The sequence below is a fragment of the Gorilla gorilla genome, chromosome 7 (genome assembly GCF_029281585.2).
Source record: "Gorilla gorilla gorilla isolate KB3781 chromosome 7, NHGRI_mGorGor1-v2.1_pri, whole genome shotgun sequence".
In the NCBI taxonomy this organism is placed as follows: Eukaryota; Metazoa; Chordata; class Mammalia; order Primates; family Hominidae; genus Gorilla; species Gorilla gorilla.
In genome coordinates, this window is record NC_073231.2 from 50,663,433 (window position 1) to 50,687,789 (window position 24,357).

Genomic DNA, 24,357 nt, shown 5'->3' on the forward strand with positions numbered 1-24,357 from the left:
TTATTGGAACCCAATCACACCCATTTGTTTACACATGTCCATTACCCTACAACAACAGAGGTGACTAGTGTAATAGACACTGTCTGGCTCACAAATTAGAAAATATTTACTATCTAGCCCTTAATAGAAAAACTTGTCAACTCTTGCTTTAGGAAAAAAAAGAGTAGTCATTGGAGAGTAAGTAGCAATCTCTGCTCTAGCGCCCTTCCAAATTCTATGATTTTGTGATAACACAAAAACAAATAAAAAGCCCAAACACTTTATTTCATGAGGTAGTAATATATTTTAAAATGTTAGTAAATACTAAAACATGACGTTTTCTCTTGTTCCAATGGGTTGAAACTTGAGTTGTGCCTATTAAATTGTCCTGTTTTTGTTCTGTCCACTTCCTGATTTTATATGGCCGCTCTCAGTTCCCATCTAATTATCTAAGATGTTAGCTACTCTCCTGCAACTTTGAGTACAGAAATATTAACACTTTATTTGGCATGTGCCTTGCATAGTCTTCATTTTGGTGAAAATAAAAATGTGAAAAGATTCAGGGCTACCTTTGGTCCTGGTGAAGACTTCCTAGTATAATATCTGCGGTTGTTGGTGAACCAGGAACCATCACGCCATTAAAGAAGCCCGTGGTTGTCAGTGGGAGGTACATTACATTCGCAGTTGCTACATTGTATTTTCTTCCTTTGCTGGTTCACATGTATCTTTGGGGTTAAATTTTAAATATTTATTGCATTTACTTCTTATAGTTTTTCAAGTTATATTGTTGTCTTCCAAAGAGAAGTTTTATCTGAAAATATGTGATTTTGTTATTAAAAACCAAGAATAAATAAGGTCTGAGCAATAAGGGGAGAAGATTAGATGATTTGCTGAAAGATTTAGAGATGGGTCTAATAAAATTTAAATTTTTGTAGGCACACAGGAACCATGTCATCTGTTTCCTTTCTAGTAATTTCTACCCAATTGTTGCGGGAAATTAAGGAATTGGAGAGACTGAACGGAGTGCAAGAAAGTGTTTATTTAATGTGTACACCGTCTCAGCGGACATGTGTCCTGAGAGTCTGAGCCTAGAACAAATAAAACGAGTTTAAGCACTTTGAGGCGGGCACTACGTGAAGCAGGAAGCAGGCTTACAGAAGCGAGAACAAAGGCTGCTGTGACACTTTTGCAACATGTCTTACATGTCTGGGAAAACTTGGTTTGCAGGTTATGCGTCTCTGTCTTGTGATCTTGCAGCTGTGCAGGGAAGAAACGAACAGGAGTTTACAGAGCCTGCAAAATATGAGGAGGGTAGATATGGTTAATGTTTCTTGGGAGAGACAGTTAATATTCTCTTCCAATGTTAACTTCGGGGCGGCTACTTAAATTCTTTTTAGCCTTGGTTAATACAGCAGTTCATTCTATGAGCTATTGTTATTTCTCTTACTATTACTTTAATCTTTACTATTATTACTTATGCTATTATTCTGTTATTTCCTTAACTTCCTACTTCACAATGACTAGTTTCTATAAGGTTGATTAATTAATGGATTTTTGAAACCTAAGTTCTCATAGACAGTAGGGTTGATGTTCTCCACAGATGCTCCGACCATTAGATTCCTAGAGTATGTTTGCGCTTGTAAAACTTATTTTGTGGATTTCATTATCTGGTGGAATTGTGCATGTCTTTGGAAACAAACAAACAAAATCTTCAGGTTAAAAGTGCAGTATTTAGCATACTGGTTAAGACTTTCAACCCGTCTGTCACTGTCTTGTCCAAAGTGGTTATTTTTTTCTGGCTTAAGCTATCTTATTCAGAGAGCAAGGTGAACTGATTAATTTTTGAGTTTCTTCTTGTTACAAAATGTTTTGATTTTTATTATCCTGGACTCCTGGTAAACTTTCTTTACTGAATAGATGGGGACAGTGTACAACTGGAGTATCATTTAATCCCCCTAATGCTGTGTTCACGTTGCTTCTTCAGGTTTTTGCTCAAATGGCCCCTTGTCATTGAGACTTTACCCAGGATCTCTCAGTTAAAAATGCAACTCCTCTCCCTACTCCTCATTTTCCTTTCTCCGCTGAGCATTTTTCTCTGTAGTATTTTTTTACCTTCTAACATTCTGTACAATTTGCTTAATTATTGGTTTGTCTGTTTCCCACGGTAGATTGTAAACTCAATCTGGGCAGGAATTTTAGTCACTTTTATTCCCTACGTGTCTCCAGAGTTTAGAACAGGCCTTGGCACAGAGTGGATGCTCAATAATGTTTTCCGTTAAATTAAATATATACTTTAAAAATTACATATTTTTGTAAGTTTTCTGAAAGTTGTTTTAAAAAACATGTTTGTAAATAACCCAAAAATGAATTTATGAATTTTAGCTCAACTACCATTTAAGTAATTAAAGATTAAAAACACAATGTGATAAGGGGCATCTATGGAAAACCCACAGCTAACATCATACTTAAAGTGACAGACTGGATTGTTTCTCCCTAAGATCAGGAATAAGGAAAGGATGTCTGCTCTTGCTACTTCTATTCTTTGTTACTCTGGAGATTATGCCCAGGGAAGTTAAGGAAGAAAATGAAATAAAAGGCATTCAGATAGGAAAGGAGGAAGTAAAGCTATTTATATTTACAGATTATGTGATCTTCTATAGAGAAAATCTTAAGGAATCAAGTATAAAAACTATTAGAACTAATAAATATGTTCAACAAGGTTGCAAGATCTTACAAGATCAATATACAAAAATCTATTGTATTTCTATACACTAGCAATGAATCAAAAATCAAATTAAGGAAACAATTTCATTTACATTAGCATCAAAAGAATGAGTTATTTAGGAGCAGATTTAACAAAAGAAATGTAAAACTTATATTCTGAAAACCACAAAACATTGCTTAAAAGTAAAAGAAAATGTTGGTCAAAAGATACAAAATTTCAGTTATGTAGGAGGAATAAATTCAAAAGATCTACTGTACAACATGGTGACTATAGTTAATAACAATGCAGTGCATTCCTGAAAATTAAGAATAGATTTTGTGTGTTCTCACTACAAAAAAGATAAGTATGTGAAGTTATGGATATTTTAATTAGCTCAATGTAGCTGTCCACAATGTATCCTCATTTCAAAATGACATGCTGTACCTGATAAATGTATACAGTTTTTATTTATCAATTAAAAAATTAAATGTTAAAAAATTAAAGAAAATGTAAATAAATGAAAAGACAATGCATGTTCATGGATTGGAAGACTTAATAGTATTAGGATGTCAATATTTCCTAAATTGATCTATCTGCAGATTCAATACAATCCTCATCAAAATTCCAACTGGCTTCTTTGCAAAAATTGGCAAGCTGCTTCTAAAATTCAGATAGAAATGTAAGGTACTGAGTATAGCCAAAACAATCTTGACAAAGAACAAAGTTGGAGGACTCATAATTCCTAATTTCAAAACTTACTGAAAAGTAACAGTAATCAAGACAGTATGGTGTGGGATTAAAGCAGACAAAAACATCAGTAAAATAGGGTTGAGACCCCAGAAATAACCTTACATATTTATTGTCAACTGATTTTTGACAAGAGTGCCAAGGCTATTCAATGAGGAACAAATAGTATTTTCAACAAATGGTGCTGGGACAACTGAATAGCCACATGCAAAAGAATGAAGTTGGACCCCCTACCTCATACCACATACAAAAAGCAACTGAAAATAAATCGAAAGCCTTAATGTAAGAGCTAAAATTATAATACTCTCAGAAATAAACATAGGCATAACTCTTTGTGACCTTGTATTAGACAACATAACCAAAGAAAAAATAGATGAGTTGGAGTTCGTCAAAATTTAAAACTATTGTTCATCAAAGGACACCATCAAAAAAGTAAAAATGGGCCAGGCATGGTGGCTCGTATCTGTAATTCCAACATTGGGAGGCCAAGACAGGAGGGTTGCTTGAGCCCAGGAGTTTGAGAGCAGCCTGGGCAACACAGGGATACCTCATCTCCATAAAAAATACAAAAATTAGCTGGAGGGTGGTGGCGTGTGCCTGTAGTCCCAGCTATTTGGGAGGCTGAGGAGGGAGAATTGCTTGGACCTGGGAGATTGCGACTACAGTGAGCCATGGCTGTGCCACTGTACTCCAGCCTGGGTGACAGAGCAAGGCCCTGTCTTAAAAAAAAAAAAGGAAAAACACAGCTTGCAGAGTGGGAGAAAATATTTGCAAATCATATATCTGCTAAGGCAGTTATATCTGGAACACATAAAGAACTCTTACAACTCAATAATAAAAAGAAAAATAAGCCAATTAAAATTGGCAAAGTATCTAAGTAGACATTTCTCCAAAAAAGATGTACCAATGTCCAACAATAAGCACATGGAAAGATGCTCAACCTTGTTAGTTATCACGGATATGCAAATCAAAACCACAATGAGGTACCACCTCACACTCAGATGGCTAAAATCAAATATTATCTGTGACAATAACAAGAGTTGGTGAAGATGTGTAGAAATTGGAATCCTCACACTGCTGCTGAGATGCTGCTGAGAATGTGAAATGGTGCAGCCACTTTGGAAAACAGTTTGGTACTTCCTCAAACACAGAGTTAACATATGATCTAGTAATTCCATTTCTAGGCATGTATCCAAGAGAAACAAAAACATATGCTCACACAAAACTTGTACATGAATGTTCATAGCGGCATTATTCATAATAACCAAAAAGTAGAAACAACCCAAATGTCCATCCACCAATGCATGGGTAAATATTATTAATAAAATGTGATCTAGAAATGCAATGAAATGTTATTTGGTCATAAATAGGAATGAAGAACTCACACATGCTTTAACACAGATGAACCTTGAAAACATACTAAGTGACAGAAGCCAGGCACACATATTGTATGACTCCATTTATATGAAAGGTCTCAAATAGGCAAACTTATGGAGGTAGAAATTAGGTGGTGATTGTCTCAGGCTGGAGCAGTGGGGGGCAAGGGAGGGCTGGGTGTGATAGTTAATGGGTGTGGTGTTTCTTTTTAGGGCGATGAAACTGTTCTAAAATTTTAGTGATGATTGCATGTTTCTGTGAATATACTAAAAACATTAAACTTTACACTTTAAGTAGGCAAATTGTGTAGTATGTGAATTATAGCTCAGAGAAGCTGTCAATTAAAAAAAAGAAACACAATATGTCTAATTAGTGATTTGACTATATTTATGAAATGACTGCTCTGGTCTTCCCTATTCACTCGGCAGAATTAATATGGTTTCTCAAGTGCAAAATTTCCACCTGGCCTTAGTGGGGCAAGGGCACTCTAATAGGTATAGTTCAGATGTGCAGACTTTTGTCTCAATTTTTTTTCCATATACAGAGTTTGAAAAGTCTGCTTACTTCTTCCAGGGGAAGGATAGCTTTGTCAGGGTTTTGCAGTTCTGCTATTAGTGGGAGTCATGACGATGAACTGTCTCGATGGAAAAGCTCCGAGGACTGCTGGATTTGGACAACAATGGACAGAGAAGTTGAAAGTTGCTGACAGAAAATGGATCTTGCCCAGAGGGCCTCCAAAGAGGGTTTTGTACTTGGCATGGGCCACATCTGTGGGCTTTACTTGTATGAATGGAAACCCAGTACAGAAAATTGATACCAACGTCGTTTGAGGCTTATTTTGATAGCTGAAAAAGTTAATAAGGTGCTCTTATTCTCCTGTGAAATTTCCTCTGCAAAGGCTCCCTACCCACCTTTCCAGTAGTTTGCTTAGCGGTTTTCACCTTCGGTTTCCCAGCACTAGGGAAAACGGAAGTAAATACTGTGATTTTTGCATTTCATCGTTTCAAGTGGTTTTTGCCCTCTGTGGGTTTATCGCGTGGATGCAGAAAATTCTTTTAGGTTTGTAAGCCATCAAAGATGAAATATTAATTTGATTTGATTTTTGAATCCCTTTCATAAAACAGCTCAGCATTCTCTTTTATGCATTATTTCAGCCAGAGCTTTACAGAAACCTGAAATGAAAAGCATGGTTGTTTTCACTGTTGAATGTTCCTTTTTATTACCTTTCCTTCAGTGATCCCCAGACCTTGAATCCTGAGATTGGGGTTCTCATATTTCTCTCCTACTGCACAGTGTCTCCCTGTGTTGGTAAAGAGTTGAAGAAAGTGTTATTATGAGTGAATGAGATCCGTCTGGCCTAAGAGGAGTTAAATATGGGCTTTATATAAATATCTCCCTGTTGAAGTCATCGAGGCTAAGGTTTTTAGAAGTGTGTAATTCCTTTGAAAGCCTTTACTAAAAATTTCAGCAAGGCTACGCTAGAAATTCAAGGACATTCTCTTTTGGTTAGCTGTAAGTGGTCCCATGAGAGCCACAATATGATTGTCACGGGGAACCTGACAGAGGAAACTGAGGCTGATGAAGTCTACTTCTGTGTCCTCTAACTGAAGTTATAGAGGGGCAAAACTTGAGACAGCTGGGGTGCAGCAACTTTGAGCTAGGCAAGCTATCCCCCCAGCTTATCTGCCTCAAGAGAACTCCTAAAAGAACTTCCTGTAAGTTCTACTCTGCCTAAAGGCTTCTTCAGGTACTGGCAGCTTTGACTGCAACAAATGCTCAATGCATGCAGGCTGCTTTTCCTAATCCTAAGTCCAAATAGGGATTTGCTACCCCTCCTTTAAGTTTTGGCTTGAAGCTATGCTGTGAAATATTATGGCTTTAGAGAAAAATTTGTTCTCTGCCTTAAGCAGCCACCGAGTTCAAAGAAAAAGGTACCTTAAATTAATTCTAATGATACATCTTGTTCATTGTTTATGAAGGGATTGCTGAAATTTTTTACAACAGTAAGATTGAGATATGTGAAAGAGAAAGAGATATACTGTGCTTTTAAACTTTGTGGAGTCATTTATAGTTTGTGAGAACGTATACTTACTGTGCTGTCTCTTCTCAGATCAGTTAAAATTTGCTAACTTCAAGGTTTGGGTTTTTAAAATAATCTTTTTAGTAGTTTCCTTCTGACAGTAATTGGTACTTATTTCCTACAAGAAAATGTTTGCAAGAGAAAATGGAAGCTTAAAAGGGTAAAATTATTTATTCTGAGCAAGAGGAAAAGATGTCTTTTGAATCATCGGGTTAGAAGCTTAGGCTTTAGAGAAGTGAAATAACCTTGAGTCAGTTTCCTTGCTATAGAACTCTTTAGGTGTTTCTTCCTCTGTGATATGGAGAGAATGCTGTATTCCTTCCAATCTGTCACACTTTTGCTGGCAAGGTGCACCATGATTTTGAGTTATTATGAAAGAAAAATGCTTCTAATTAGATTATGACATAAGGCTTGCATACTATTGATTGTAAGACACACTTTGGGTTCAGAGCATAAAAATCTGTAACATTTGAGAATTAAATGAGATACTGTATTTAGAGCAGTTATCACAGTACCTGGCATGTAATCAACATCTGTGTGTGTATGCAGTTGTTTGTGGGTGTGTGTGTGTGCACTTGCACACACACAAAAAAAGGGAGGAGGGAGGGAGAGAGAGAGAATGAATGAGTGAATAAATGGTACTTTCTTTTTTTCTAGGTACTCATTCTGCTTTCTTGTCCGTCCCATGTGCCCAGCCAGGCAACAGCAGAATTCACATGTCATAATGGCTTACAATGATATTCCTTAATTATCGATAGTCTCATGTTTGCAAGCGATTTATTTTCAACAGCACTTAAGAAAACTTTGGACATGGTAAACACAGAAAGGGCAGTGAAACTAGAGCAAAGAAATGACAATGTCTAAGATTCTAAGAGCCTGTCTTTATTAATTTAAGTCACCATGGTGGGATATTCTGCACCACTGTAATTTCACAACAGATAAGAGGTTTCAGAGACTGATATCGTACTCTGCATTTCCTTTGGTGGCTTGGCAGTTTAAGCTTTTGCTAATAATGTTCAATTCAGAATCTTGGTAAAAGTGAGATTTTTCAGGCACCATCTAGATATTTAGTGCTTATCAGTTTTAAACTGATTTTAGCAATTTATTTTAACCTCAAATTAGATCTTAGATTATCTATTTGTAAAATGGGATACAACCTAGTTCCAGGAATAATTGAAAACGGAAATTAATGAGCAAATCACTTAAAGATTTTATATAATAAATTCAAAGTTATATAAGATTTTATATAATAAGTTCAAAATGAATGTTTGTTCTTTCATCCAAACACACACTAGGTGTTGGTCAGTGCTAAATAAATAGGAAGATACTGAAAATATAGACAAGAACCTTAAAGAAAGATAACAGAAAGATAGAGAATAAACACAATAGGAGTGGCAGGTGTGATGAGAGGGGCTAGCGCTGGGTACCATAAAAGCACATTGTTGTTGTCTTAACAATAGCAACAATAGCACAATTGAAGCTCCCTGAACCTATAATACATTCTTGATAATGAATGGGTTGCCTAATTTTGTTCTCTCCTTTGGTTCAGGTTTTCCTGTGCTCCAAATCATGCTTTAAGCTCACGTATATTTTCTGTGTCTATTTACAATACGAATTGGCAAAAATTGGAGCGAAAGAGGAAAAATTCAGTCATTAGCTTTTATACTTGGTAATTAAATAAATATTAATTTTTCATAAAGAGCCTTTGGCTCCATGCAGCCACAAAATTGGGGTCCAGAATAAAAACGTCAAAATCTAATGTTGTGGCATAATAGTGCTTGACAGAGAAAGAAAGAAAGTAGGACAATTAATGTCTATTTGCTTGGATAAATGACTAGATAAAAGATTTCCAGCTGGAAAGCAGCAGGATATTCCCAGACCTTTTACGAGCAAAGCAGAATCTTCTGCATTGTCAGCACTTAATGTTGCAGTGAGTTCTTTAGATTCAGATAAAAGACATGCTGCTAAATATCTAAGAGTTTTATGTGTTAAGAACACATAGTAAGTAAATATCAAAGGTTTGTATATTTAAAGAACACATAGAGGTTTATGTTGGGCCACTAATAGATTGCTTAAATTCAATTCTATAGATTAAATAGCATATAGGAATTTGCCTAATTATAATTCCAGTATATGTGTGCAAATTTAAACTCATAATATTAGGCAGATAATGAAGTTCATACTTGTTAAAATGATGATGATGAAGAAGATGATGATGGCCAGCATTTATTGAGTGTATGCTGTTGGTCAGACACTGTTTGAAGCCTTTCACAGGTCTTAATTCATTTAATCCTAACAATCCTGTGAAGAATATACTATTATAATCCACATTTCAAAGAGGAGAAAATCCGAGGCCTGGAAATGTTCAGTAATTTGCCTGAAGACATGCAGCTTGTAAGTGGCTGAGCTGAGATTTGAACTTAGGGGATCTGGCTACATAGCCCAGACTCTTACCTGGATCTGCCTCTTGAACATATGGAATTGCGTTGGGTTCTCTCCTCTACGGCTGGCACCTCGGGCCTCGGGTGCCTGGGCTTGGTGCATCTTCCCACGCTCTGCCCCCCTTGCCCTCCCCACCGAACATATGGAAGTGTCCTTGGGTATCCATCCATTGATGGCCTTTTCCCCACCTGCTTCTCTCCTGCGCTCCCCAGGTCTTGGCCATTAGAGGGCGTGTGGAGCAGGAACTCGGGGGTCCCTCCGAGGCTGGGAACCCGGCAGGGTCGGGGCAGAGGCGCAGAGAGGTGAGGTGCGCAGAGGTGAGAGGCGCAACGGAGCGGCGAGCTGACTCTTTGGGACCTGGGGACAGAGGGAAGGGAAGGAGGGCACCAGCCAGGGACGTGAATTTGAGCTCAGAGAGGGCTAGCGGCAGGACCGTAATTTCTACCGGGAGAACCCATCTTTTCCACCCCCAATAGGGAGTGGGCAGGCGGGGAGGCCTGGATGGCGCGTGGTGGTGGGTGGAGAAACTGACTCGCAGCCGCTCCATAAGCTCACCCGGAACTACTAGAGCTGCTGTACCTGGAGCCGGGGGCTTTGAGTGGGGGGCGGGGGGAGCAGTATGAAGGCTCTGAACTGTCCGACCCCATCCCTGCTGCTCGTCCCAAGACGCGTATAATTCCCCAAAGCAAACTTCGGATCTTTCTCTGACCGGAGATCCGAGCAATGTCCATATTCGCGTAAATGAGTGGTCAGACCTTTCTGTTTTGATAGTGCAGCGAGATACAGATGATGGGGGCACCGAAGAACATTTTCATGGGTCTTCACTCTGTTTGGTGTGCCCTCATATTTACTGATGACACATGTTCTATTTTTGAGAGCCTAATGCTGATTAGGATGCATAGTCAAATAAATTATGCTGCTGTTTAATTATGACTCAGCTACCAGCACGGAGATTTGTTGTTATCCTGAGGCTGTAGTACAGTATCTGCGGCTCCATAATTGCTTAGTTGAAATTGACATTTTATGAATAAAACGTTTTCATTCTAAAGGTAAATTAATCACATTGATAGCATGTATACGTTTTCTTGGTGAGGAGGGTACTTTATTCTCCAGCTCATCTCACCCTAGAGCTCTGGGTGAGATTCCAGGGACCTGTTGGGTGTAAGAGGTCGCTGTGATAATGAGGGCCCAGCTTGGGGCTGGGAACAGAAAATGTCAGTTTCCATCCAAACTTCCCTTTTTGTGCTGCGCACTATAGAGCAGGCCACTTCCCTGAGCCTTCAGTCTCCTCATCTGTAAAAGGGCCATTGCCGGTCGGGCGCGGTGGCTCACTCCTGTAATCCCAGCACTTTGGAAGGCCGAGGTGAGTGGATCACCTGAGGTCAGGAGTTCGAGAACAGCCTGGGCAATATGGTGAAACGCCATCTCTACTAAAAATACAAAAATTAGCCGGGCGTGGTGGCCAGCGCCTGCAATCCTAGCTGCTTGAGAGGCTGAGGTAGGGGAATCACTTGAACCTGGGAGGCGGAGGTTTCTGTGAGCCGAGCTCACACCACTGCACTCTAGCCTGGGCGACCAGAGTGAAACTCTGTCTAAAAAAAAAAAAGCTGTTGCCGATTTCACAGGACTCTGGTGAGGATTACAGGATGAACACTAGCTGCCAGGCAAAACTGACTTTAAGTTAATCTCAGTCTTCCTCTGCTTCTCTTTGTGGGTTGTTGAACATGCCGGAGCATGCAACCGTGCAAGTGAATGCAGCTGCAAGCTTCTGGTGTCCAATATCGTCTGGACCCATATTACCCTCTATTACATATACTTAGTAGTGCCGACTTCACTTTCCCATCATGGTTTTTCCAACCCTTGGCCACATTTAAAGTTCTCAATATCTCTTCCTTCTAAGAGGTGGTTTTGTTTTCAATTATACAGAAAAAAAAACCAACAAAAATCAAAGGTATAAAAAATGAATTTACAGCATGTTATGAATTCTCGGAGGAAAAACGTCTGCAATGAAATATGCCAGAATGCAATCAGTGTATATTTGTTCCTTCCTACTTTTCTGTTTTCCTTCCTACTTTTCTATGTTTTTCAACTGTTTTGTTACAATATATATTACATCATGTTTACAGAATAATGGAAAAATAAAACAGAAAAACTAACATTGTAAAGCTACTACTCACCCACGGATTTATCCTCTGTTCTAGCCCAGAGAAAGGAGTCTCTCTCCCCCTATTCAGGGCTAAGTTGATTATCTGTGCTATTAATTCTATGTTATCCTGACTTCTCAAGGATCTTGCATTGTCATTAGCTAAAATTTCCCCTCCACATTCAACCGTTCATTCCCTTTTTAGTTTATTTTCCTCAGTATATAAATGTGCTTAAGTCCTCTCTGCATCCTAGCAAACAGATAAAACCCTCCAAACCTCAACCCTGCCTTGTTCCCAGTCTAATTCTAGACCCATATCCCTTCTTCCTTTTACATGCAAAGTTCTAGAAAGAGCTGACTGGATTCTCAAACTCTAGGGCCTCATGACTGACTACTCAACCCATCGCAGTCTGGTTTCTATCTGCATGACACTCTTAAAATTGCTCTTGTCAGAGGTCCAGTGACACATTGTCTCACTTCAGTCTTTCTTACTGGACTTCTCTAAGGCACTTGATACTGTTGTCTATTTTCTCCTTGAAACTCTCTCCTTGGTTTCTTGGTTTTCTTCTTTTTTTTTGAGATGGAGTCTCACTCTGTCACCCAGGCTGGAGTGCAGTGGTGCAGTCTCAGCTCACTGCAACCTCCACCTTTTGGGATCAAGCAAGAATTCTCCTGCCTCAGTCTCCGGAGTAACTGAGATTACAGGCATATGCCACCAAGCCCCACTGATTTTTGTATTTTTAGTAGAGACGGGGTTTCTCCACGTTGGTCAGGCTGGTCTCGAACTCCTGACCTCAAATGATCTGCCCACCTCGGCCTCCCAAAGTGCTGGGATTACAGGCATGAGCCCCATGCCTGTCCTCTCTCCTTGGTTTTCTATGGCACAGTTGTAATGGTAATAACTACAATTTTTTTTTTTTTTGAAACAGTGTCTTGCTCTTGTTGCCCAGTCTGGAGTGCAATGGCGCATCTTGGCTCACTGCAACTTCTGCCTCCTGGGTTCAAGCCATTCTCCTGCCTCAGCTTCCCAAGTAGCTGGGATTACAGGCACCCAGCATCTTGCCTGGCTAATTAATAACTACAATTTATATTATATACCGAATACTATATACTGTATCTACTTACAGATAGTGCCTGTAATCTTCATTCTAAGGCTAAGGTAAAAGGAAGACATCTCCATGACGAGGCAAAGAAGTCTGAGTTAGAAAGTTTAGGAAGCCTGCATGATTACATGGCTACAAAAGATGGAGTGAGGATTTGAACTCCAGTCTTTCTGAATCCAAAGCCCAAGTTTTTCCTGCTTCTGACATTTTTGTTTCCCACATTTCCTCTGGCCTCTGTGGCTGTTCATTTTCAACTTGCTCTGTGGGCTCACCTTTTTATGATACCCCATTAACATTGACACTCATCTGAATGTTGTAGTTTTGGCCCTTTTGTTTTACTCTGCACCGTCTTGTTGGAACATCTCATTTATGCCATGAATTCATCTCCTGGCTATAAATCACCCAGCCAGCTCTTTGTTGATCTTGCAGCCCACAGACACAACTGGGTGAGGCATTTCACCTGATTGTTCCTCAGGCCCTTCACAATCAACAAGTCTACAATAGGGGCCATTGAGCTGCTCCGCACACACATTTCCTCCTCATGTTCCAGATTTCTTCCTTCATCTGGTGTCATGCAGTCATCCTTCCTCTCTCCCTGTCCTTATCTAATTTATTGGGCCATCTTTGTGGGGCCCTACTGTGGCTCACAAGGACCTTTGCGGTCCTCCTCCTGACCACTTCCTTGACTTGAGTTTTGACCCCATCTAAGCTGTCTTGCATGTCATTTCAAGATTGATCTTTGTAATACACAGCTTCCATTCTGTCAACCGCAGCTTAGAATTCTTCGGCACCCTCCATTATCAGAAATACAACCTGAGCTCCTTTTCATGGTCTTTCGTGGTCTTCGTTTTCCCTACCTCTCTTCTCCAGGTCTTTCCACCTCCCAGCTGCTTCCTTTCCATAATCAATATTTTGGATTGCATTGAATCCTCAATTTCGTTATTTCATGCCTCTGTGCATGTATTTTCTTTGTGCAGACATTTTCTTTGTGTAGGATATTCTCTGTGCTGGTCCATTGGGCAGATTCTGTCTCATCTATTGAGAGTCACCTCAAATACTGCCACTTGTGTAAAACCCTCCCAGATTTCATCCAGGGAAGACTCTTTGTGTAATTATTTTATTGTATTCTAATTTCTATTAAGTTGTTTGTTTCTCTTTCAGATTGTAAGGTTCTTGGGGGCAGGCACCATGATGGTTTCTTTATTTTATTTTTTTGAGGTATGGAGTCTCACTCTGTCAACCAGGCTGGAGTGCAGCGGCACGATCTTGGCTTACTGCAACCTCTGCCTCTAGGGTTCAATCAAGCGATTCTCCTGTCTCAGTCTCCTGAGTAGCTGGGATTACAGGTGCATGCCACCACCCCTAGCTAATTTTTGAACTTTTAATAGAGACGTGGTTTTGCCATTTTAGCCAGGCTGGTCTCGAACTCCTGACCTCAACTGATCCGCCAGCCTCGGCCTCCCAAAGTGCTGGGAGTACAGACGTGAGCCACTGCATCTGGCCGATTTCTTTATTTTTTTACAGTGAAAAATAACATACCCAGAAGTACATTAAACATAATTTAAAGATAATTATAAAGTTAACACTGTGTAACTGTCTTAGTTCATTCAGGTGGCTGTAACAAAATTACCATAGACTGGGTGGATTATAAACAACAGAAATTTATTTCTCACAGTTCTGGAGGTTGGGAAGTCCAACAACAAGGCCCTGGCCCCGTGTGGTGAAGGAGGGCCCAATTTTTCATAAAAGGCTGTCTTCTCACATGTGACCTCCCACCATGTAACTTCACATGGAAAGGTGAGGTAGCTCTTCAGGCCTCTTTTATAAGGGCACGAATCCCATTCATTAGGCCTCCCACTCTTGTGACTTAATCACCTTCCAAAGGCCCCACCTCCTAATCACTCTGGGGATTAGGATTTCATCATGTGAACCTTTTGGGGACACAAACATTCAGACCACAGCAGTAACTACTACCCAGGTCATGGCATGAAGTATTTTTCAGCACCAGAGGAACCTCCTGCATCCCTTCCTTATACCATGAATCCCTCTACTATCTTGGCTTTTATGTTAATTACTCCTGGGTTTTCTTCATAGTTGTACTACCTGTTTGTGCATTCCCAGACAATGCTGTTTAGTTTTATAAGTTGTTGAACTTCATACCAATGTAGTGATGTCATGTGCATTCTGCTGCATGTGGTTCCTTCCATTCATCATTGTCTTTGTATAATTCTTCATACGAAGTTGTGTGTAGCTACGTTTCTTTCCATTTAATAAGTGTATAGAAGCAATCCTTTATATAGACATACCATATATGATATATTTATTAATGGACATTTGGTTTATTTCCAGTTTTTTACAATTATAATGCTTCAAATATCTTGTCCACTTCTTTTGGTACCCATGTGCACAAGTTTCTTCAGGGTATAGATCCAAGAATGGAATTGATTGCCACAGGGCGTGTATATCTTCAACTCTACCAGATAATGCCAAACTGTTTTTCAAAGTGAGTGTTGAGATTTACATCCTGCCAACGTGTTGAGAGTTCCCAATACGTTACATCTTTAACGTGTGGTATTTTCAGACTTTACAATTTTCACAAACGTGATTGGTAGGTAGCGGTATTTCACTGTGGTGTTTAAATTAAAAAAATTTTATACATTACATTCGTACATATTTATGAGGTACATGTGGAATGTTGTGACATGCATAGAATGTGTAATGATCAAATTGGGGTATTTAGGGTACCTGTCACCTGAGTATTTATCATTTCTATGTGTTAGGTGCATCATCTGTATTTCCTTCTGTGTAATGAGGTTGACCCCCTTTCACGTGTTTATTGTTTGTCTGGATTTTGTCTTTGGTGAAGAACTTACTCAAGTTTTACTCACTTTTGTAGTGGATTGCTTGTCTTTATTTTATTGCTTTATAAAAGTTTTTATTGAAATCTGGATGTGAGTCCGTTGTTGATTGTACGTGTTGAAAATAATATTATACTATAAAATCACACACAATGAAGATGTGTTGATTATAGTAATTTTTGATTTTTACCTCAGTACTACTGAGCAAGAGACAGAATAGATAAGATGAATAATAGTGTACATGAGTTCAAATTAATCCTCTCCTTCTCTTCTCCCCAGGGGTTATTATCGTCCCCAGTGCTGGTGTTGGTATTGTCCTCGGAGGCTACATTATAAAAAAATTGAAACTTGGTGCCAGAGAATCTGCAAAACTAGCAATGATCTGCAGTGGTGTGTCTTTACTATGTTTTTCAACCCTATTTATTGTCGGATGTGAAAGCATTAATCTAGGGGGCATAAACATCCCTTATACAACAGGGTAAGTACCTCTTAAGAGCTGCGTCGTGTCTGCAAGATGGAGGTGCAAAGCCCCGTGGTGTTTGTGCATCTGCAGTCAGACTCATACCCCTCCCTCCAAGCTGTTCTCCCTGTGTGTGCTCTGTGTGCTCTGCCTCTCCAAGTGGAGCATGCACTCCTGCAGGGCAGAAGCCAGGGTCTCGTCTTCCTCTGTGCCCCTTCTGACCCCACAGAGGGACTTTCATAGCATTTTAATTACATCAGATGAGGATGAAATGCTTATTGGATTAATGAAAATTGTTCGGTTTTTATTATAATGTTTTAATAGGGAATATGTGTTTCTGTAGCTCAAAAACATAAAATTCAGTGAAAATACAAGGTACAGTGAAACCTCTTGCTCTTACCCAAGTCCTCCATCCACCTAGCTCTTCCCATTCCTGCAAGCGAAGATGAAACAGGTAACCCCTTTCATTCATTTTTTTGCATATCCTTCCAAGGCTTCTTTATTTAAGACATTGTGGATATGTATTTTCAATTGTCCCTCTTTTGTATCTAAAATAGAGCATTCATACATGCTTTGCTGAGCTTTTAAAAAATGGAACAATATAGCTTGGAGATCTTTCTGTACTGGTAGTAACGATCTGAAGCATAACTCCCCCTTACCATGACTGTATTGCAGGCTGAGCATTCTCTTAAGTGCTTTACATATGTTAATCCGTGAATCCTCTCAATAACCTATCAAATAGGTGCTGTTATCATCCTGAGTTTACAGATAGCAAAACGGAGGTGCTGATCACATGTAACCAGTGGACTGCTGACAAATGTTTAAATGGCTCTCTAAAAAAGGCTCATGGCTGGTGCAGTGGCCCAGACCTGTAACCCCAGCACTTGGGGGAGGCTGACGCAGGAGAATAACTTGAGACTGGGAGTTCAAGACCAGCCTGCGCAACATAGTGGTAACCCATTTATACAAAAAGTAAAAAGTAAAAAAAAGCCCTGATTTGTGGCATTTGGCAATTCTGAGATGTAAATACACCTCTGTGGCTGATTTCATGTCACCAACTTGTCGACCCTGAACACCGAATTGGGAGGAGGTGCTCAGTCACACACCATTGTATAATGTTTCTATCATACAGGTAGAATAGACTTAAATAGCCTAGGCAAGAGCATTGATAATAGTAAAATAATTAGAAGGTGATGAGTTTTACGTATTTATTATCCTTGTCTTTAATATCATTTAATTGTATGTTTATATCATTTAATTTTTAAAAATAGTTGTGTTAAACAAGCAATTGACAAAATCCCTTAGAATTTCACAGTAGAATCTTGTCATCCAGGGTGGCTGCCTCCAGTGCAGCACTGCCCAGAACCCAAGACTTAACCTCAGGCAACTTGGCTACAGTGTCTGTGCCCATAAGCACTGCCTTTAACCACTGCATAGCGTTCCATTGTATTCCACTTTGTATTTAACCTGCCCCCATTTGGTGGGCAGTGGGTTGTTCCTAATCTTTAATTGTATTTATTTATTTATGTATTTATAGACATCGTCTCACTATGTTGCCCAGGCTGGTCTTGAACTCCCGGTCACAAGTGAGTCTCCTGTCTCAGCCTCCCAAGTAGCTGGGATTATGAGCATATGGCACTGTGCCCAGTTAATTTTTAGTTGTTAAAAGCAATGCTGCAATAAATAACTTCAAGGCATTTATCACTTCTCTTGTGTGCTCTGTATGTGCAGGATAAATTCTCAGAAGTGAGATTGAATAAATAGTACCAAATTACCTCCACAGGTATTGTACCAAAACCTCACCAGCAATGGATATGAGTGCTGTTTTCCCCACACCCTCACCAAAAGGAGGTGGAAAGCTCTTCTGTGAGAGTTATGAAAACCTTAACTTTTATTTCTTTTTCTTTTCTTTTTTTCTTTTTTCTTTTTTTTTTTGAAACAGAGTCTCTCTCTGTCCCCCAGGCTGGAGTGCAATGGTGCAGTCATGGCTCACTGCAGCCTCAACCTCCCAGGTTCCAGGGATCCTGTATCCTCAGCCTCCCAAGTAGGGAGAGTCTACAGGCATGCACCACCATGTCTGGCTAATTTTTTGTATTTTTTGTAGAGACGAGGTCTTACTTTGTTGCCCAGGCTGGTCTCAAACTCCTGAGCTCAAATGATCCTCCCGCCCCCACTTCCCAAAGTGCTGGGATTACAGGCATGAGCCACTGTGCCCAGCCAACCTTTACTTCTTAACCACATGTAGTTTTGTTAGGATCTGCTCATTTAACAGAGCTTCATTGTCCAAGTTTTGGTGCTTGGTGCCAAGAAACACTTCTGTTTCCTTTTGTTTCTCAGTGGAGTTTTATGTTCTAAAATGTTCCACTTTGCATTTGAATAACAAAAGCTTTGATTTCATCTTGCCAATTTAGAATGTTTGGGAGTGAGGAGAAGGAATAACAAATCAGAGTTTATTTAGATTACAGAATACTGTGCCATCTTTTGTCCTGGGAGTTATTTTTCTACCAGAAGACATTGGTGTGTGTGTGTGTGTGTATAAGATGTGTGTACCGGGTATGTGGCTTCTTGATAGTGCCTAATAGGATGGCACAAACAATAAAGTCTCTAAAAATGAAAAAGCAGTATAGAATAAGAACTCAGGCTCTGGAGTGGAATTAGAATTTGGATCTTGACTCTGCTTGGCTGGTTGCTTAATGCCAAACCTCAATATCTAGTTCTGTAAATTGGGGTGATGTTAGCAGCAGTCTCAGAAGGTTGTGGGCAAGGGTTATGTGTGTAACACATGTAAAGCTCTCAGCTCAGTGTGAGGCACTGAAGGCTAGCTCTTGTCATTAGTCATCACTAATAAATTAAGAATAATTTTTATTTCTATCAAATTATTTTTTATTAAAATTAGAGAACATAAATAGAATTAAAAAGTTCATAACAAAAACCCAGCAGTCTTATGACTAGCTCTGATTTGCAGGGGCAATAATTTTAAATTCTTTTTAGCTGTTTCTTCTACAATGTGTCTCTGTATTTTTCAGAAATACTATATAAATTAATCGAACTAAGGTATTATTTGTGACCTCCTAGCTTGGCAAATGGGGATCTTCACTTTACCTTCACAAATTGTGGTCAAATCCTTTTTTTGTATTTTCATGTTAAATTTATGACATGTGTATTGTCAATGGAAAGAGTCGAACTCTGTAAAATATTTGAAGACATTTATTCTGAGCCAAATATGAATGACTATGGCCTGGGACACAGCCCTCAGAAGGTCCTGAGAACATGTGCCCAAGGTGGTCGGGGTGCAGCTTGGTTTTATACATTTTAGGGAGAAATGAGACTTCAATCAAATACATTTAAGAAGTACATTGGTTTGGTCCAGAAAGGCGGGACAACTCGAAGCAGGGGCCTCCAGCTTTTAGGTAGATTAAAAAATTTCCTGGATGACAATTGGTTGAGTTTATCTAAAGACCTGGGATCCATAGGAAGGAATGTCTGGGTTAAGATAAAGGACTGTGGAGACCCAAGTTCTTACTTGCAGAGGAAGTCTTCCAGTAGCAGGCTTCAGAGAGAATAGACTGTAAAATGTTTCTTATCAGACTTCAAGTCTGTGTTGATGTTAATGTTGGAGAGGTATAATGAGTCATGCCAGACTCCCCACTTCCCATCCTGGTCTGAACTAATATCTCAGGTTAAATTTTAAATAGCCCTGGCTGAGAAGGAAGTCCATTCAGTTGGTTGGGGGGCCTTAGAATTTTATTTTTGGTTTACAGTATCATGATTAGATTTCCTTATTTGTGTAACACTGATTTTCCTGGAATTAATAATTGCCTTATTTTCATTTACTTTGTTTTCTTTGAATCTGCATCCAGTTTCCCACACCCTCTGAGAGCTCAAAAAATATCTCAACATGACCTTCCACTTATCTGATGAGCTCAGGGTTCCATTTCCCCACTCCTTGGCGTCATCTACGCAGGGCTCACAGTCCCCCTACTCTCATCTGGACACAATGTTTCTAGGCTGGCTGCCCGGCTGTCATCCTGAGAATTCCTATGCCTCTCTCTGTATTGATCCTTTGTTTTTTGGACTCTGTGGAGTCCTCTTTTTTGATTTACTCCCTCATTTTGATGGAGCACATCCTCCAGTAGCTACAAAAAGGCTGTATAGGCTGTAACTTTGGTTTCTTGGGAGACTTTTTATTATATATATTGATAAATATTATATATAAATATATACACATACATACACACCTTTACATTTGATTGCCAAGTTGGCTGAAATTTTGGATGAGTAATTTTTACTCAGAGTTTTGAAGTTTTTGCCCCATTGTCATCTAATTTCTAATGCTCTTTTTGGAAGTCTGGCTTTTCTTTTTCCCAGTGCTTTGTATGAGATGTAGTTTTCCTTCCTGGGAGCTTCCTTTTATTACTAGTATTTCAGAATTTTACTATGATGTGTTTTGAGATGGATCATTTTGATTTTTTGCTAGGCACATGGTGAGCTCTTTCTGACTGGAGACTATTATTTTTCAGGTCTGTTTTTAAACTTTAATTTCTTTTTTCTCCTTGCCATTTTTTCTCGTTCTCCCCTTCATTGATCTCTCCTTTTCTTATTCTTGTTTGGGGATACTGGCAACTTTTTGCATGCCTTTGACCAAAGAATGATCCTCCTCTGTCAGAGAAGGTTGCCCTTTTTGACCAAGTGTGCAGCTTCAGGAGGGACACAGGTGGAGCGGTGAGGGAGGCAGGGGCACACCCGTCTATTCAGCCAGATCAGATGAATCAACCCTGACAATCAATGCAGTGGCAGGTGTCACAGCCAAATTACTCTCATATCCTCCTTTCCTTATTATTTATCACCATTTCATATGTCCTTTTCTGTTCTACTTTTAAAAAAGATTTCTTGCATTTTATCTTCTAAGTCCTCTGTTGAATTCTTTATTTTGGCTGTCATCTTTATTTTTTTGAAACAGGGTCTTGCTCTGTCATTCAGGCTGGAGTGCCATGGCACGATCATGGCTCACTGCAATCTCTGCCTCCTGGTCTGAAGTGATCCTCCCACCTCATCCACTGCAGGTGTCCACCACTACACTGGGATAATTTTTTGTAGAGATGGGGTCACTCTATGTTGCCCAGGCTGGTCTAGAACTTCTGAGCTCAAGCAGTCTGCCCACCTTGGCCTCCTAAAGTGCTGGGATTACAGGCGTGAGCCACCTCACCCAGCCTATCATATTTTTAATTTCAAAATTCTTGCTGGATTTCAGAATGTCCCTTGTTTCTAACCATCTTGCTTTATGAGTGGAATATTTTCTCTTACTTTTCCAACATTATTTAGATTTCCTTTTCTTTCCTAATTTGTCTCTGTGTCCTATGAGTGCCTTTCTGTTTATTTTGCCGTCTTGATTGTGTTAGCAGCTCTGCTCAAATTTCTGGTGATCCTTAGCTTGCTCATGGTATTGAAGAATGAGAACTTAAAAAGCTGAACAGTTGCTGTGTGTGTGTGTGAGGGTAGGTCTTGTCATCTGGTGGGTCTCGCTGTGGGAGGTGGATACAACTGGAGTTTTCATCAGGGTGCTGCAGTGTGAGAACCCAAGGGCTTACCTCTGAGGTGCTTCAGTTCCTCAAGAGATGGATGCTCCTTTCTCTCCTGCTAGGGCCCTGCTGGGGAGGACTACAGGCTTGTAAGCCTTGCTGCTGGCATCCTAGAGCTGAGAGTTGGGGGAATGGGCCTGGGTCCTCACTGTTCATTTTGCAGGCTTTTACCTAACTTCCCTGTCATCATTCTAGCATCTCACCGAACTTCTCCTTTATGTGTGGTGCTCTTATGCCAGAGCCTTTGGTGCATTTTCTCCAGAAAACAGGGAGTATGAGGGAAGGAGCAGTTACCTAAATAGAGAAGGGATGGGAATTTGCTTAAAATTGTGTCGTAGATGGACTATATCTTTCTTGTGTTACTGTCCTCAAGGTCTAAGGGCCTCTTCTTTCTCTTGCTACTTGCCTTGATCATGCCCATATGTTTTTCTAAGTTCTCATTCACGCTTTCTGTTTTACTGAATCTTCCTCTTTCCCTGAACTCCATCCTCCTGCTTCACATTGGACTGCTTGCTCAGTTGACATAACTTACATCCTGGGACCTCCTTTCAGAAGTTTCGTCAGTTGTATCCACTAGTTTTTGTTTGTTTATTTATTTGGTAACTCCTCATTTTGCCAGAAAAAAACCTCAGATAACTTCCGTGGAAAGGGTACATGGGAAGAAAGTATTTCTGAGCCTGTGAGCATATTAAAGCATCTTTGTTCTTTCACATTGAAGTGATAGTTTAAGCAGGCATAGAACTCTAGGTTAAAAAATTATCAGCCCCATTAAAAAGTGGGCAAAGGACATGAGAAGGTACTTTTCAAAAGAAGACATACACACAGCCAACAAGCATATGAAAAAATGCTCAACATCACTAGTCATTAGAGAAATGCAAATCAAATCCACAGTGAGATGCCATCTCACATCAGTCAGAATGGCTATTACTAAAAAGTAATAAAATAACAGATGCTGTCAAGGTTGTGGAGAAGAGGAAATGCTTATACACTGCTGGTGGGAGTGTAAATTAGTTTAGCCATTGTAGAAAGCAGTTTGATGGTTTCTCGAAGAACTTAAAACAGAATTACCATTCAACCCAGCAATCCCATTACTGGTTATATATCCAAAGGAATATGAATAATTCTACCATAAAGACACATGCACACATATGTTCATTGCAGTATTATTCACAATAGCAAACACATGGAATCAATCTAAATGGCCATCAATAAGAGACTACATAAAGAAAATGTGGTATATACACACCATGAAATACTATGCAGCCATAAAAAAGAATGAGACCGTTCCCTTTGCAGCAACATGGATGGAGCTGGTGGCCATTATCCTAAGCAAACTAACACAGGAACAGAAAACCAAATACCGCATGTTCCCACTTAGAAGCTAAACACTGAGTACACATGGACACAAAGAATGGAACAACAGACACTGGGGTCAACACCGGAGGGTGGGAAGAGGGAGAGGATGGAAAAACTGCCCATTGAGTACTATGCTGATTACCTGAGTGATGAAATGATCTGTCCACCAAACCCACTTAACACATAATTTACCTATATAATAAACTTGCACATGTACTCCTGAACCTAAAATAAGTTTAAAAAAATTGAAACAAACAAACAAACAAGTAAAAATAAAAAAAAATTATCTTTCTGGGGACTTGGAAACCATTGCTTTATTTGTCATCTAGCATGTTCTGTTGCTGATAAGAAATGTAATTTCAGCCTTAGTTCTCATTTCTCTGTGGCTAACTTTATTTGGAAGTTTTCAGAATACTTTTTTTCAAGGTGCTGTGAAATTTCATAAGGAATGCTTTACCCTCAGATTTTGTCATGGATGGAGCCTTCTTATAATCCTAATGCCACCTTCTCAGAGAGGCTTTCCATCTCTGCCCAATCTAGGGGAGCCCGCTGTCCCCCCACTCTTGATTACATTATTTCTCCTTAGTTTCCTCATGGCACTTAACATTATCTGAAATTATCTCATTTAATGATTTGCTTTGCTTTTGTCCCCTCTAAAATATGAGCTCTTTGGGCACTGTTCGTAGAGCTGTGTGTGTGTGTGTGTGTGTATAAAATTTTTTTTTGGAAACAGAATCTCGCTCTGTCACCCAGGCAGGAGTGCAGTGGCACAATCTTGGCTCACTGCAACCTCCACCTCCCGGGTTCAAGCGATTCTCCTGCCTCAGCCTCCCAAGTAGCTGGGATTAGAGGCATGAGCCACCATGCCCTGCCCAGCTATCTATATAACAGTTGCATCCTCACCATCTAAAACATGTATGATATTTGTTGTGTGAATGAATGAATGAATGAGTGCCTCGGCACAGGGCTTTGTTCATTCATTGTACTAGGCACTTTCTGACCCTTTTAATGCAACATATGTCTTTTTTTTTAAAACTCATTTTCTGTTTTCCCTGTGTTCTCTAGTACTGTTGTTAGTCAGATGTTGGAACGTATGGACTGGTTGCCTGTGTGTTTAATTTCTTCTCTCATATTGCATGCTTTTGTCTTTTGCTATGAGAGATTTTTTTTAAGCCTTGTTTTCTATCTTTATGTACAGTTTTTATTTTGAGGATTTTTTTCTTTGCTGGATTCTGAGTGTTCCCTTTTCATAGCATTCTGGTGTTGTTTTATGGAGTAATGTCTTCTCATATCTCTCTGCACATATAATTAGGATCTTTTTTTTAACTTCGTTTTTATGCCTTGCATTTTATCATTTTGTTTTAAAGAATCAGTTTTTCTGTTTGTTTGTTCTGGGCTTTGCAGGTGACAATACTCAGCCTAGCATATCTCAGATCGTGTCTTTCCTCTCCCTCTACCTCAAATACAAGAATGAGGGGATTTTATTCAGAGTTCTCAACATCTAGAGTAGAAGTTTAGCTTTTTAAATT

At 39.6% G+C, this 24,357-nt stretch overlaps 1 protein-coding gene and 1 long non-coding RNA gene across 2 annotated transcripts in view; one reads left to right on the forward strand and one right to left on the reverse strand.

Annotated features, from left to right (window-relative positions):
* The window catches only part of SLCO5A1 (solute carrier organic anion transporter family member 5A1), a 159,199-nt gene that overhangs the window by 112,671 nt on the left and 22,171 nt on the right, over positions 1-24,357 (forward strand). The window contains exon 6 of the mRNA XM_031013855.3: positions 15,713-15,911. Coding sequence (XP_030869715.3) covers positions 15,713-15,911 — 199 coding nt within the window. The remainder of the gene's footprint in view (positions 1-15,712; positions 15,912-24,357) is intronic.
* LOC129524323 (uncharacterized) lies at positions 1,107-9,840 on the reverse strand. Its single transcript, XR_008668101.2, has 3 exons — positions 9,342-9,840; positions 6,031-6,107; positions 1,107-1,272 (listed from the first exon to the last, which is right to left on the reverse strand). It is a non-coding gene; the product is annotated as an uncharacterized lncRNA (long non-coding RNA).